The sequence below is a fragment of the Oryctolagus cuniculus genome, chromosome 21, assembly GCF_051225735.1.
Source record: "Oryctolagus cuniculus isolate XC-2025 breed Fujian yellow rabbit chromosome 21, ASM5122573v1, whole genome shotgun sequence".
Classification (NCBI taxonomy): Eukaryota; Metazoa; Chordata; class Mammalia; order Lagomorpha; family Leporidae; genus Oryctolagus; species Oryctolagus cuniculus.
This window is the reverse complement of record NC_142887.1, coordinates 4,818,197-4,834,309: the sequence shown is the minus strand read 5'-3', so window position 1 is coordinate 4,834,309 and position 16,113 is coordinate 4,818,197. Positions and strand designations below refer to the sequence as shown.

At 49.6% G+C, this 16,113-nt stretch overlaps 1 protein-coding gene across 29 annotated transcripts in view; it reads right to left on the bottom strand.

The window, feature by feature from the left end:
* Positions 1–14,338, bottom strand: part of GOLGA3 (golgin A3) — a 50,548-nt gene extending 36,210 nt beyond the window's left edge. For 6 of the 29 annotated variants that reach the window (XR_016227484.1, XR_016227483.1, XR_011385107.2 and 3 more), the window contains exons 1-3: positions 13,960–14,250; positions 6,238–6,552; positions 2,945–3,223 (exon numbers count right to left, since the gene is read on the bottom strand). Coding sequence is in view for 22 of the 29 variants with exons in the window: in XM_051836862.3 (XP_051692822.1) it covers positions 2,945–3,223; positions 6,238–6,442 (484 nt within the window). In the remaining 7 variants the exon portion in view is untranslated. Of the gene's footprint in view, positions 1–2,944; positions 3,224–6,237; positions 6,553–8,124; positions 8,400–10,526; positions 10,592–13,185; positions 13,302–13,959 lie in introns of all 29 variants that reach the window. The other 23 variants (XR_016227487.1, XM_051836864.3, XR_016227485.1 and 20 more) reach the window with 21 other exon arrangements.
* Positions 14,339–16,113: the final 1,775 nt, after the last annotated feature.

The following is a 16,113-nucleotide window of genomic DNA, read 5'->3' as shown; positions in this document are numbered from 1 at the left end:
ATGTCTGTTCATGCAAGAGTATACAACCCACTACGGGTATTCAGCTTCAAGGACTGGAAATGGGTAGCAAGTGCTTTCTAATAACAAAAAGAATGAAATTTAAAGGAACCCTCAAATCTCAGCACGCTCTAACTCTGCTTCCTGGCCTTACAGAAGATGCTCATGACCTCGCCACCAGGAGCATACAAAAGCAGTTACGATGGAATTACACTTGGGGAGGACTGTCCTGTGTTCATGTGATAGCAACATGAAGTGTTTCATGTATAGTTACTCTGGGGCTAAGAATTGGCCCAAAGCTCATCTCATTTCCTACAGGAAGGAGTCATTTTATAGGGGTGGGTGTTTGGTACAGCAGGCTAAGCTGGTGCTTGGGACACTCACATCCCATTGGTCAGAGAGCCTGGTTCAAGTCACAGCTACTCTGCTTCTAACCTTGCTTTCCACTAATGAGCTTCCTGAGAAGCAGCAGGTGATGGCTCAAATACTTGGGTTCCTGCCACCCACGTAGAAGATCTAGACAGAATTCTCAGCTAACTTCAGCCTGACCCAGCCCTGGTTGTTGAGGTCATTTGAGGACTGGACCTATGGATAGCAACATTCCATCTGTCTCTCTCTTGCTCTTTGCCTTTGAAATAAAATGCAAATAAACGTTAGGGGAAAAAAGTCATGTTATAATACTAAGGTTTTATAAAACCAAGAGTTCTTCTACAAGCTGGCAATACCCATCCATTATTTACTCAAGGATCAAAACCACTGCATGGCCTGACTTCAGGACTCACTGCAGAGGAGCAGCTAAGCAGGAATCTGCGCACGAGAGCCAAGGCTGGCTATGTCCCTTTCCTAACAGACGAGATGCCAGTTCTGGACTCATGCTCAAGGACAGGAAGGGGAACGAATAACATTTTAGCCAAAACCAGAATTTAAAACATCTAAAACCCAAACTTTTTATTTTGGATAATTAAAGGGTTGAATATTGAATGTAAAGAAATGGCAATTACAAACCTAGGACACCCACATCCTGCGTGTGGCAAATCCTTCTTTAATACATCAGCAGACATACCTGCCAGACACCACCAGACGGCCTAGACACTGACCAAAGTAGATACATGAAATAATCTCACAGATTTTCATACACGGCACCCTCTTTAGACATGGATTCTGAGGAGGGAAACAATTATTGTTTTAAATAATCCCAAAAACCGTGGCAGTCACCAAGAAGTTCACTAGGAATTCACCATGATCGTTACTAATCCATGCACTTTATCACTGAAAAGATCTCTAGACCCTTACGCAAAGCTAAGTGGTCCAGGTAGCTTGACCTTCTGAGCAGTAAACTCAGGGACTTGTGACCATCTGGCGGGTAACTCAAATCAACAGAATGGGTGGATTTCAGTTACAAGACACTGCAGCTGGACGACAAGCTGCACGAAACACACAGCCTCAGGTCCGGGGATGGCAGCAGAGTATGATGCACGAAGCCATGCAGGAGGTGGATACTCCCAGGACAGGGCAGCATGCGGGTGCTGCTTCAGGAGCTCACCGACTTGCAGGATCATGAGACCAGACTTTCCCATGATATCTCGTGACTTATATGTCAGTAATTAATTTTCAGAAATGTTTAAAAACACATTGTAGGGGCAGGGTGCTGTGGTGTAGTGAGCTGCCACTCAAGAAGCCCACATCCCCCATCAGAGTGCTGGTGTGAGTCCCTCAACATTAACTTCCAATTCAGCTTCTTGCTAATGCACCCTGGGGCAGCAGATGATGGCTCAGGTATTTGGGCCCCTGCCACCCACATGGAGACCTGGACAGAGTGCTGGGCTCCTGACTTCGGCCTGGCCCAGCCTTGCCTGTTGCAGGCATCTGAGAAGTGAATCAGCAGATGAAGGCTCTCTCTGATTTCTCTCTTTCTCTCACTGAGGCTCTGCCTTTCAAGTACATGAAAAAAACAAACATTAAAAACAAAACACATTACAGCCCAAGCAAAATTAAGCCTGAAAGAAAAAGGCAAATAAACCAAAAGAAAAGTATGCAAACTTCTGAAGAGAACAATGCTAAAATGGTCAAAAAATCAAATACAAAGGTGCTCAGAACCTTTGGTCATCACAGTATCAAAACTGAAGAGACAGTTTCTACATGCTGGAAGGATGGGAAAAAATAGTTGGGGGTGGGAGGCCAGGGAGGGACACACCAGGATTTTCAAGGTGGCACTGGTCACTCAGGCCAAGGAGTACAAACAGCAGATAACAGATGGCCGCAGAGCTGGCCCCGCCCTACCAGAGGATATACTCAGTCTTGAGAGAATGAATTCAGAACTGTACCAGGCAATGGGCACAATTCTCCATGTGACTAGACTAAGTGTGAAAAACACACAACCACATGAGCAATAAAAACAATAACCAAATCCTTGGCTATGTTTGATGGAGGCCTGCAAAGGCTTTTGTGAGAATATGGCCCATCAAAGGGTAGGAACCAGGGACTGAAGCGGGAGTTGGGGGCGAAAAGAACATGTGTGATATGACATGAAAAACAGAGTTTGAAAAAGGTCTCAAGGTTTCTGGGGCTTACAGGCTGCCAGTCTGCCAGTTATTCACCCCTAAATCACAGACATCAGCAAAAAATAAATGCTGACTAAAACAATTCATAAAAGAAAGCCTCTGCTGCAACTGCACAGCTGAAAGACTGACATCCACTGCTGCCTACCTACCATCTTGGGATCAAAGGACCTCAACACTGGGAACCTTAGCACCACCATCAACACCAGAGATCAGGAACGTTTCAATACCCAAGTGTATCTGCACTCTTGTTGGAAGCAAGGCCCACCACAGTAGGAAGATGGCAGAGGGCCAAGACTGCTCAGAGTAGGTGGTCAGGGCATGTACCCTGAGGGGCTGATGACCCTGGCGGGCAGAGGGAGGGAAGGGCCACGGGAACAGATGCTTACACAGTTGCGTTTCTTGCATAGGAAGACTGAGTCTGAGAGACTGCAAAGCTTCTTTTCTAACACTGCCCTCAGCACTAGTTCCCTGAGACTTCCTTAGGTTGTCATGGAAACCAGCCACACCTGGAGGGGCATCAGGACCCACTGGGCTTGTGGTGGGGTCGAGAGGCAATGGAGGGTCTGATAACTGCAGTGCTGGCCCGTTCTGACAAAGGCCATCTTGGCCAAGTCCATGCAGGCTTCCTTCTCCACTGGAAGCTCTGTTTACTTCGACAGTGACACCTGGAAAGAGAGCACACAGCATGGTTTTAACAGTAAGAACACATCATTCTCAGACGTGCAGCTAAAGCAGAACTGTAGAGAACCCAGATCCATGAGCTTGAGCATTTCCACATCCCAAAAATCTATTCACTACAACAACACGTCCCACACTCTCTTCCCGAGAGCAGGGAGATCAGACATGATCACACAACTTCCCAGCCTGTCTTATCCTATAATGTTTCTTTTTCATTTAAATAAGACCAGTAAGAAATCATATAAAAGTCTATTTCTTTAAAACAGGAAAAAAAAAAAAAAAAAGCTTCAAACATAGCTGACATGTGGCACAGTGCTGGTTTGAGTTCCAGGTACTCTGCTTCTGATCCAGCTTTCTGATAATGCCTCCTGGGAGCCACCAGATGACTCAAGTACTTGGGTCCCTGCCACCCAAGTGGGGAGACCCAGATGGAGTTTCCCAGCTCTTAACTCGGACCTGGCCCAGGCCCAGCTATTGTGGGCATTTCGGGAGTGAACCTTCAAACGGGGGAGACAAATCTCTGATACTCTGACTTTCAAGTAGATGAAAATAAACATTTAAAACAAAACATATCTGACAATTTTCCTAACACGCTTTGCTGACAGAGTCACACCTCATATTTATAAGAGCTGATTCCAAAGTCATTTTAAAGACCAAGTTTATCCTCTGTAATGAGAAATCCAAGGCAAACAGGTAGATTAGGTGATCAGAATGATCCTGGCAAAGGTGAGTCCAGAGCTCAGAACTGTGCCCCTTCCTGAAGGCCATCTGTCAGGTAAACGTCAAGTTTAACCACAGACCGCTCTCTCTACTCACATATTAGACCGCTCTCTCTACTCACATATTAAACTGAGTCGCTCCTGCTAACATGATGATGCACAGAAGGATTCATTCACCAACAAAAGATAGCTCCTTGTCAAAAGAGGAAAAGGAAGACAGACTTCACAACCAAAGGAACTTTGGTCTTTTCCTTCCTTCCAACTGCTTGAGAAAGGGTGAGACGACCAACAGCCAGAGAACCCAGATGGTGTGAGGGCAGATTCTGAAGGGTTCCATGCCTGACCTCGCAGGGATTCAGTATCACCTGGCTGCAGAAGTACTCAGTATGCATCCTAGGAATCCCCTATCTGCCCAATTAAAATTGGATTTCTGTCACTTGCAACTGTAAATCCTAGCTAATACAGCTACTGAATGTCCTGCTTCCCTGAAAGGAAAAACCAAAATATCAACAGGAGTACCCCAAACAGGAAGCAGAGTCAGGGGAGCCCACCAATACCCTGAGACAACTGTGTGCTCCTAAACAGACAGCCCCACTTCGGTTCCACGATGGTTGGGGCAATGGTGTAGGCACATTTTAGACACAGTGCAGGGGTCAGTTTCACCTTCTGACAGACAGATCTGAGAGCTTCCAATCCTTCCTGTCTGCCTCAGTTTGAACACGGTCCATGTCCCAAGCAAAAGCAAAGACTTCTATCAGTGACAGTAAGCAAGAGGGCAGAAACCGAATCTCACCGTGGCGCTGAGGCAGAGCCCCTAGGATTGAGTCCTGCTGGCTTTTGTAGACAGGTACACATGCTCCTGCCACAATGCAACACGACAAAGGGGTGCCCTCATCAGAGACTGTGTCACGCTGCTGTGACTCTGAGTCTCCAAAACTGTGAGGCAAGATAAACCTCTTTTCTTAATACAGTAGTCTGCTTCAGAAATCTCTTTACAGTAATGAAAAGTGCCTAACACAGCATCACACTGCACTTATAAAAAAATCTAGAAGTCAAAAGATTCAATAGACAATGAGACTTGACTGTTTCCAAACACAATCCTAATGATAAATAAACACGATGAGGGTGACAAGTGGACAAAAACAGCCACAATTACTTCTTGGATGTTACTGAGTACTTGGAATTCCACGAGCACCACTTCTTTAAACCCCCACAACTGCCCTCTGACATAGGTACCAGTAATCTTCTGTCTGATATCAGAAGAAACTGAAGCTAAAATAAATTAAGCGTTTCTCTCAAAGGCATATCACTCGTGAGCGGCAGATCTAAGAGTTAGTTTCCTGCCTGTCTGAGGTGTCTCCGTCCTAGGCGTGAGTGCTGTTACCAGCGTCAGCTGGCATTTACCACCATTAGTAAGACCATCCTAAGTGCTGGAACCTCATTTTCCGAGAGTCAGATTGCAGAGGAAGGCCTTTGCTTAGCATCAGGCCAGCAGTTAGGAAGCCCATGTCACACACCACAGTGCCTGGGGTCCATATTCAGCTTCGCGCTAATGCAGTGACGGCTTAGGTGACTGGGTTCCTGCTCCTGGGTGGGAGACCGAGAGTGAGTCCTCTGCTTCAAGCCCAACTAGAGTTTGACGGATGCCAACATCTGAGGAGCGAACCAGCAGGTGGGAGCTCTCTCTCTCATTATCTGTCTCATTCTTGCTGTCTCTCGAATAAAAACTTTCTAAAAGGAATTAAATTACAAGTTCTGCTAGTACATCAGTGCATACCTGCTCTGTAATTTTTAAGCACATACTGTGCTGGTATCTCCTGACCAGGCAGGGGAGTGAGAACTGAGCGAATAATTCACCCTTTCCTTCTGACGCAGGAAGAGTTCAGCAGCTAAAATTAAAACGTGACTCAACAATCTTTAGATTTCTGTTGGACTATTTCTGAATTCCAGTTATTGAAACTTTGGCAACCAACCAGACAGAAAGGCAGAATTTCAGACATGGAATAATAACATGTCAGCAAAAACCCACAGACGCCTTCAGGGAAAACCACACCGCCCCAGTCCAGCTGGTGCACAAAACCAGGTAACTCCTACTACTCTGTTCAGTACGAGCACGACGTGAAGTTAGCACCAACCAAGAAAAAATACTCAATCGATTACTACAACACAGTCTGAATGAATGAAATTCTCAGGTCTCAACACCACAGTACTCCCCCAAAACACAAGTTCATCGTGTCCTCCTGTTAAATGTTAGCAGCACACAGACCAAGCTGACTACTTACGTGGGGCTCTGTCCTGCTGGTCAAGCAGCTCTAGGGAGTCTGGCAGCTTCAAGGGGCCCTTGGCGCAAGCTGAAGTGTCACTGCTGGATCTGACCTCCAAGAGGCCATCCTGGCCAGCTGACATCCCATCCATGGTCAGGAAAACACAGGCTGAGCCAATCTGGGGGGTCACAAGTGAACTGCAGGAAAATTCAGTTTCTGCCATCAGCAGCAGCTCAGAGCTCCAGGTAAGAACCTCATTCTGCTTTTCATTTTCAGGTTAAGATTTAGAGTCTCACAAAAGGCTTGACGTTAAACCAAGGAATATCATGATGCCTGAAAGGAGGGAAAGAAAAAAATGTATCAGAAACTGTTTTTCAGATTTCAAGTCACAATTACAAAATTAACATTTGGTTTCTAATTTGCATTTGTATCACCATAGGAAGCAAATATAGATATACATTTTTGAGAAATAACTCTAGTACAATATCCTAGGTTTTGGGGATAAAACCCTGAGCTCCTGAGGGTGCTCGGTGCCTACATCAGTGCTGGCTGAAGGACACGCTCCCTCAGGTTGCCAGGAATTTCTGTAGTCCATGGTGCAGCTGTCAGCCATCATCTACAGCAACTGAAAAACTGAGTTTTAAATTTCATTTGGGCCGGCACCGCAGCTCACTAGGCTAATCCTTCGCCTTGCGGCGTCAGCACACCGGGTTCTAGTCCCAGTCGGGGCGCTGGATTCTGTCCCGGTTGCCCCTCTTCCAGGCCAGCTCTCTGCTGTGGCCTGGGAGTGCAGTGGAGGATGGCCCAAGTGCTTGGGCCCTGCACCCCATGGGAGACCAGGAGAAGTACCTGGCTCCTGCCATTGGATCAGCGCGGTGCGCTGGCTGCAGCGCGCCGGCCGCGGCGGCCAATGAGGGTGAACCAACGGCAAAGGAACTTTTCTGTCTCTCTCTCTCACTGTCCACTCTGCCTGTCCAAAAAAAAAAAAAAAAAAATTTCATTTACACTTCATTAAGTTGAACTTAAAAAGTTACCTGTGTGGCTTCGGTATCACCCAGGCCTACGTGCCCACAGGCAAGCTCCCTGCCTAGAACACCAGGAGTGACTGCACCCCAGTCTTGCCTGGCACCTCCTCCCCCGCAAGCTGGACAGCTCTGGTCCACAAGGGCAAAAGTTTAAGAAGCAGTTGCCATGGTTCCTGGTGACTGTACATTCTATGAGGGGAATTAGGCAGGCACCTGGACACACAGCCGATGACCATTTCTATCTTTCTTTGTTACCAGGATTAGCTATCTTTTAACCCAACATGCTAGGTTAAATTTAAAGGAGAAGAATTTGCCCAGAGTTTGGCAATTTGTAGTCAACTTTGAAGTGTACTGATATTAACTTACTTCCTTATCAACAGAAAGAGAATATGAGTTTCTATTCATTCTGCAGAAATGCTGGCATTTACTTCTTTTACAGTAAGTTTCTTATTACCCTATGTTCTATTCTGGTTTTAACATATTTCTAACAAATTATCTAAATTTATTCTCCAGCTTACAAATCCCATACAGACTCAGACAAGCCCAAGTGGGTGGTCCTCACAAGGAGGCACGATACCAACTCAACAGCAGAGCGCATGCCAGTTATTCCAGGGCTGTCTATTCCGATCCTATCTGCCCTCATCACTGTCCACTTTGTGTAAGAGGGCACCTACTAGTGGTGAATATAATCCAGTTTACTGACACAGTAATGACCAGTATATAAATGGCCCTCTCTGTGGCATGATGGGTTACTTATTTGCTTGTAACCATAATAATACAGGTATTCCTCTTTGCTGCTTTGTATCATATAGTCAGTACATTAAGAGTTATTAAAAGTGCTGTTAAGACTATAAAAATGGGGGCTGGCGCTGTGGCTCACTTGGTTAATCCTCCGCCTGCGATGCCAGCATCCCATACGGTCACCAGGTTCTAGTCCCGGTTGCTCCTCTTCCAGTCCAGCTCTCTGCTGTGGCCCAGGAAGGCAGGGGAGGATGGCCCAAGTGCTTGGGCCCCTGCACCTGCATGGGAGACCGGGAGGAAGCACCTGGCTCCTGGCTTCGGATCGGTGCAGTGCTAGCCGTGGTGGCCATTTGGGGAGTGAACCAATGGAGGGAGGACCTTTCTCTCTGTCTCTCTCTCTCACTGTATATAACTCTGTCAAAAAAAAAAAAAAAAAAAAAAGACTATAAAAATGGGGGTGGATGATGTGGCACAGAAGGTTCAACTGCCACTTGGGACATACCTGCAACCCATCTTAAGAGTTCTGGTTTGGGGCTGGTGCTGTGGCGTAGTGGGTAAAGCTGCCACCTGCAATGCCAGCATCCCATATGGGCACTGGTTTCTGATCCAGCTCTCTGCTATAGCCTGGGAAAACAGAAGATGGCCCAAGTCCTTGGGCCCCTGCACCCGCATGGGAGACCCAGAAGAAGCTCCTGGCTCCTGGTTCCAGATCGGTGCAGCTCTGACCATTGCAGCCATCTGGGGAGTGAACCAGCGGATGGAAGACCTCTATTTCTCTGCCTCTGCCTTTCTGTAACTCTGCTTTTCAAATATATATATATATATATCTTAAAAAAAAACAGTAAGTAGGCCGGCGCCGTGGCTCAATAGGCTAATCCTCCACCTTGCGGCGCCGGCACACCGGGTTCTAGTCCCGGTTGGGGCGCCGGATTCTGTCCCGGTTGCCCCTCTTCCAGGCCAGCTCTCTGCTATGGCCAGGGAGTGCAGTGGAGGATGGCCCAGGTGCTTGGGCCCTGCACCCCATGGGAGACCAGGAAAAGCACCTGGCTCCTGGCTCCTGCCAGGATCAGCGCGGTGCGCCGGCTGCAGCGGCGGCCATTGGAGGGTGAACCAACGGCAAAAGGAAGACCTTTCTCTCTCTGTCTCTCTCTCTCACTGTCCACTCTGCCTGTCAAAAAAAAAAAAAAAAAAAAAAAAACAGTAAGAGTGCTGGTTCAAGTCCCAGTACCTCTGCTTCTGACCCAGCTTCCTGCTAATGCATTCTGGGTCAGCAGGTGATAGCTCAAGTGTTTGGATCCCAGCAACCCACACAGGAGACCCAGATGACATTTCTGACTCCTGGTTTCAGCCTGGCCCAGCCATGGCTGTTGTGGGCCTTCAAGGAGTGGGACAGCTGTCTCCTCAAACTCTGTCACTCTACCTTTCAAGTAGATGAAAATAAATACATAAAATTAAAAAAAAAATCACTCTCTTAAAAAAATAAACAGCCTAGCAGTTAACATGTTTATACCCCATAATGGAGTTACTGGGTTTGAATCCCAGCTTCAGTTTCTGACTCCAGTTTCCTGCTGATATAAACACTGGGAGGCAATTGTGATGGTTCAAGTAGTTGGGTTCCTGCCACCCACATGGGAGAACCGGGCTGAGTTCATGGCTCCTGGCTTTACCTCTGGCATAGTCCAGCCAGTATGGGCATCTAGAAAGTAAGTCAGTGGACAGGAATTGTCTTTTTCTCTTCCCCCTCCATATCTCTTTCTCTAATAAACTAATTAAAAAATTGTAAGGACACAGAGGGGCCAGCACTGTGGTACAGTGGATTAAGCTGCTCTTTCAGATGCCAGCATCCTATATGAGCACTGGTTAGAGTTCCAGTTGCTCCACTTCCAATCCAGCTCCCTGCTAATGCACTTTGGAAAGCAGCACATGAAGGCCCAGGTACTTGGGTCCCTACCACCCCCGTGGGAGACCCGGGTGGAGTCAGAAGCTCGTTTTTGGCCTGGCCAGCCCCAGCCATTGTGGCCATTTGGTGAGTGAGCCAGCAGAAGGAAGACCTCTTTCTCTCCATGTCTCTCCCTCTCCTAACTCTGCCTTCAAATAAATCTTTACAAAAGAAAAAAGAATACAGAAACTTTATGTATGCTATTAGACTAAAACTAGCATTAAGGGTTTGTAGCTAGAAAGTACTGTTGACAGAAATGTATGAAAACATTAGTAACCACACATTCAGAGTAGCTAACCAAAAAAAGTTGCCAGAAAGGGCTCTGGGAGTCTGTCTGATTCATGCTGCCTAGCACATACAAACATTTGAAGATCCAAACAATGTCTGAGTCACAGAAATGAAGGAAGTCATTGAGGCTGGCCAAAATATAATGCAATCTCACTGTTGCCTCTACAGTTGTCAGTAACATTTCACCCTTGAAGAGATTTTCCAGGTGGGTTGGTAGACGAATGAACAGGACTCTGGAACCTGGGCAGGGATCTGAGCTACATCCCTACACACCCCAACAACACCTCTGAAAACCATCATTCATAGGATCCCACCTCTGGGGAAACCAGGCCTGTGCGCCAGCTGTGACCCCGGAGAGTGAGCCAAGTTTCATAGGACACTGTGGAGAAGAGGAAGACAGGTCAGCAAACTGGAGGTCACCTTGGGACAGCTGAATTAATCACAAACAAATGTGGGAGAATCAATCCAGTGGATGGTGGAACCCAATGTGTCACTAAATTCTGGTCTCAGCAAAAGGAAACTTTCTGCATTTTGCTTTGCTTTGCAATGTTTTTGCTTGCGGCTTGTAGGGGTGGATGTGACGATGTCTCAATCAGTGCGTGTTCTTCCAATGCCCAGGAACTGTTTGTTGCCTAAAACCTTGTCATGCCTTTGTGACTGCAGAAGCTGGTCTTCCCCTTGGTGACCAGGCAAAAATCCATGTCTCCCTGCCCCTCAGGTAAACTGCCTTGTCCCCTCCCATCTGCTCTCACTGTACCTCAATAACACACTGCAGTTTGGTATCCATCTACTCCACTGCATTGTTAAGGTCCTTGAAGGCAGAAACGGTCACCCCAAATCCATCTCCCCACCCTCCTCAAATGCTTCCCATTCAAAGTAGTGCTCAACATAGCTGAGCACTTGGTTCTGCCAAATCCCACCTCTTTGCACCAAGCAAATGATTCCAAAAACAAATGACAAACACTTGAATCTTTGATCATCAACACTGCCTTTTCAAAAACAGAGAAACTCTTAACTATTCCTACTGGAAATACCTGGGAGCGTCAGTCCTGATGAGGGACAAAGAATGCCTCCAGGAGTTATAAAGACAGCCCAGCGAAGCAATGTGCCCTGAATGAGGAGCAGAGGAGCCCCAGGGGGACCAGATCCATCTACCAGAGACAGAATATGCAGCAAGGTGGCCAGGGAGCCTCAAAGACAACGTGCCTCAGCGATGATGCCTAGCTCTATCACTGTCCAAAAAGAGAGGAACATCAGCCAAGCCAAGTTCCACTGCCAACAGCAAGCCAAATATGATGACAATGCAACAGGCTCACTGAGCCCGAGGCCATCACACACCACTCATTAATTCCTCTTATTCTGACTTCTTGCTAAAATTTCTTCCCTAAAGGGAAGAGGCAGGGCAAAACTGTAACAGAACTCCATAAGGTACATCTGACTGCAGTTTCAAATGGAGAAACCACATCTCATGTACCTACAGGACTTCCAGCATCCTCCAATCCGTATGCGGTATGAAATCTGTATGTATTTCTTCACAGCTCCATCTATGGCATCTTATTAAAGTTGCTCCTATCACCAACTAAAAAATAACAGAGCATATCCAAAGATAAAACAGGACTTTCTTAAGAAGGTTAATATCTGGTTGAGAACATGGCAGTAACCAAAAGTACAAACAGACCCATACACAAAGTGAAAATCAAAGGCAAGCCTCATCGCCCTGCACAGGTTTATCAAGTCTGGAAAGCGGGCTTCTCTTCTTCAAATCCGAAGTCCTCCACCATTTAACTATGAAAATTTCAGGGGCTGGCGCTGTAGCACAGCAGGTTAACCCCTTGGCCTGAAACACCAGCATCCCACATGGGCGCCAGTTCAAGACCCGGCTGCTCCATTTCCAATCCAGCTCTCTGCTATGGCCCAGGAAAGCAGACGATGGCCCAGACACTCGGGCCCCTGCACCTACATGGGAGACCTGAAGAAGCTCCTGGCTTCAGATCAGCACAGGTTGGGGAGTGAATCAATGGAAGACCTCTCTCTCTCTGCCTCTCCTCTCTCTCTGCAACTCTTACTTTCAAATAAATAAATAAATCTTAAAAAAAGAAAATTTCAGCAGAGCGACAGACACAGAGATCTTCCATCCATTGGTTCACTCCCCAAAATGTCCACAATACCTGGGGCTGGGCTAGGTTGAAGCCAGGAGCTGGGAACTCAGTCCAGGTCTCCCATGTGGGTGGCAGGGACTCAAGCCATCATCTGCTGCCTCCCAGAGTTTGCGTTAGCAAAAAACTGAAATTGGAATGGGAGCTGGGACTCAAACCCAGGGCCTGACATGGAGTGTGGGCATTCCCAGTGCTGTTCTATCTGTTGTGTTGGGCAGCTACCGTAACCACGCCTAGCCTGTTTTCTCATCAGTAAAACAACGAAAATAAGAACACAAGGATAAGGCCGGAGCTGCGGCTCACTAGGCTAATCCTCCGCCTTGCGGCGCCGGCACACCGGGACACCGGGACACCGGGTTCTAGTCCCGGTCGGGGCGCCGGATTCTGTCCCGGTTGCCCCTGTTCCAGGCCAGCTCTCTGCTGTGGCCAGGGAGTGCAGTGGAGGATGGCCCAAGTGCTTGGGCCCTGCACCCCATGGGAGACCAGGAAAAGCACCTGGCTCCTGCCATCGGATCAGCGCGGTGCGCCGGCCGTAGCGGCCATTGGAGGGTGAACCAATGGCAAAGGAAGACCTTTCTCTGTCTCTCTCTCTCACTGTCCACTCTGTCAAAAAAAATAAATAAACAAACACAGGATTTTGCCAGGATTAAACTCAGTATGGTACAGGGTCTGCTCCACGCCATCAGAACAGCAATTATTATTGTTTTCCCTCCAGCTGTTGCTTTTCCAAAATTGACAGGTAAAAGCCAACTAGACATTCTCACTTGAGAAAGTACACTACTTAAGGCACCCGGCAAAACAAAAAAATAAAAGTCACCTTCGAGTCGGGAGTCGTGCCAGCTGACTTCAATTTCCTCCTCTCGGCATTCAAGTTATACCATAACTGAATACTATCCAACGGTCATAAAGGGCTATGTTCACTGTATTCAAAACCTAATTGCAGAAAAGGGCATGAGTCACAAGGTCTCACTGACTTCCTACGTGAACTGCACAGCGCGCGGGATCTGGCCCGGCTCCCCGCGCTCCGTTCTCACTGCACGCCAGCTACCCCGTCTTCCACTCCACGGAGCTGGGCCGCCCCGGAGGGTCTGCTCGCTCCCAGCTTCCCGTCCACGGGCCGAGCTCCAGCCCGGCGCACGCCCGGGCAGCCGACCCCAGGCGGTCTGCGTCCCGGCGGGGCAGGTGCGCCTGGGAGGCCGAGCCCCCGAGGGCACCCCCAAGTGCCTGGTGAGGGAGCGAAGGGGCGCTGTGCCCGTTGCCCCAAGCGACAAGGCCCGGGCCCCGCGCAGACACCGGCGCCGCGACGCCCAGAGCCGTGGGTCGGCCCCGTCAGAGGCCAACGGAGACGCACAGGAGGGAAGACCCGGCCTCCCAGGAGCCCCCGGAGCCAGGGCGGACCCGCCGCCGACCGCAGAGGGACCGGCGGGAGACTAGGCGTTGCCCGAGGGCGGCGCTGCGACGGGTCGTGGCTGAGGAGCTGGCTCTGCGGCCCCTGGTTCGGCAGTTCCCGAACGCGGCCGCCATCGCGTCACCCCCAGGAGGCGGGCCGGCCCCACCGCCGCGCAGCCAGCCACCGCCCCGCGACCCTCACCTGGCGCCGCGGAAGCCGCAGCGGCGGACCGACCCTGCCGCCGGCGGAGACGTGGCCGTGCGCGGGGCGGTGCGGACGGCTCGGCCCCCCCGGAAACCGCCCGCGCGCCGCCTCCGTTCCGGAGGAGAAAACGTTCCCTTCGGCGTGACAGCAGGTGCCCTCAGGCCAGGCCGGCCCCGGCCAGGGGCTCCATTCGAGCTCACCCAGGACTGGCCCGAAGCGGATTCCACACGATGACCGAAGCGCTAAGACCCTCGCCCAGCCAGAAACACAAGCACCACTCTCGGGACCACTCTGACAGGAAGCGAGACAATTGAACTTCCAGCGGAAGTGGCGTGGCCAGGTCTGCGTCCTCTCCCGGCCACGCCCCATCCGTCCTGCTGCGGGCGTGGCCTCCCGCCGGCCCCGCCCTCGACGGGGCGTGGCCGCAGGCCGAGGCCGCTGGGGTCGCCGCCCCCGGGGTCGCCGCCCCCGGGACGCCGGTCGGGTTCGCGCTGTCCCCGCGGGTCGTTCTCAACCCCCACGCACCAGGTCATAAGTGGGGCCGTTGTTACCGTCTCAGCCTTTTCAACACACCAGCTCTGGTGGCCGCGGAGGCGAGGCTCAGGGCCGAGTCGTGGCTACAAACCGCGCCGGCGCTCCCCGCACTTGCGCGCGGCGGCCCCTTCCCCGCCTGCCCCTGGAGCCGCCGGTGCGGAGCGCTGGCCTGCGGCGACCGGGCTGCCACCCTCGTGGGCCGCGGATCCGTCCGCATTTTGCGGTTCTCAGAATACGGCCTCGGTTCGTGTCTGTGGCGTTAATACCTTAGCGCTTTATTTTCTTTGCAGGGATTGTAAATGGCATTGCGGGTTTTACTGCATTTTCCGCACGGCCGTTGCCATTCTGCAGAAATACAGTGGGTGTCCTGTGTTGGTCTCGTATCCTGCGGCCGCACCGAGCTCACTTGTTTGTTCTAGTGTTTGTTTTTTTGATGCTGTATAAACTCCTTGGAATTTCCCTTTTACAAATGAGAAATTTTACACAAAATTATGAGACCGGGGCCGGCGTTGTGGCACAGCAGGTTAGGCTGCCACCTGAGACACCTGCGACCCAGCTCCTCCACTTTTGGTCCCCTTCCTGCTGGCGTGCAGCCAAGGAGGCCGATGATGGTTCCAGTGGCCCCTGCCACTCTGTGGGAGACCCAGATCGAGCTCCTGGCTGCCGGCTCCCGCCTGGCCCAGCCCTGGCCATTGCAGACATTTGGGGAGTGAACCCGATGGTGTACAGGCGGGGTTGGGGAAGGGATATCACAGGGTCTAAACTGTATGATCTAAATTCACTTACACAACTCTCAAGAAATGAAATTAAAGATAGCAGATGTCAGCCACGGATTAGAAATGACGGGAAAAGCACGAGGGAGAGCCTTATGGAGAAGGAATGCACCGTATCTGGATTGGGATGGTGGTCACCTGCGGTAAAGTGCCAGAATACAGCCTCAGTTTGTGCTACAATGTCAGCGCCATACACACGCTGACTACACATGTGATACAATGATGGAGCTATACACACTGACTACACATGTGATACAATGACGGAGCTATACACACGCTGACTACACATGTGATACAATGACGGAGTTATACACACGCTGACTACACATGTGATACAATGATGGAGCTGTATACACGCTGACTACACATGTGATACAATGACGGAGCTATACACAGACTACACATGTGATACAATGACGGAGCTATACACATGCTGACTACACACGTGATACATTGACAGCACCATACACACGCTGACTACATATAAAGACAGCACTGTACACACGCTGCCTACACATGTGATACAATGACGGAGCTATACACAGACTACACATGTGATACAATGATGGAGCTATACACATGCTGACTACACACGTGATACATTGACAGCACCATCCATACACATGCTGACTACATATAAAGACAGCACTGTACACACGCTGCCTACACATGTGATACAATGATGGAGTTATACACACACTGACTACACATGTGATACATTGACAGCACCATACACACGCTGACTACATATAAAGACAGCACTGTACACACGCTGACTACACATGTGATACAATGACAGCACCATACACACGCTGACTACACATGCGATACAATGATGGAGCTA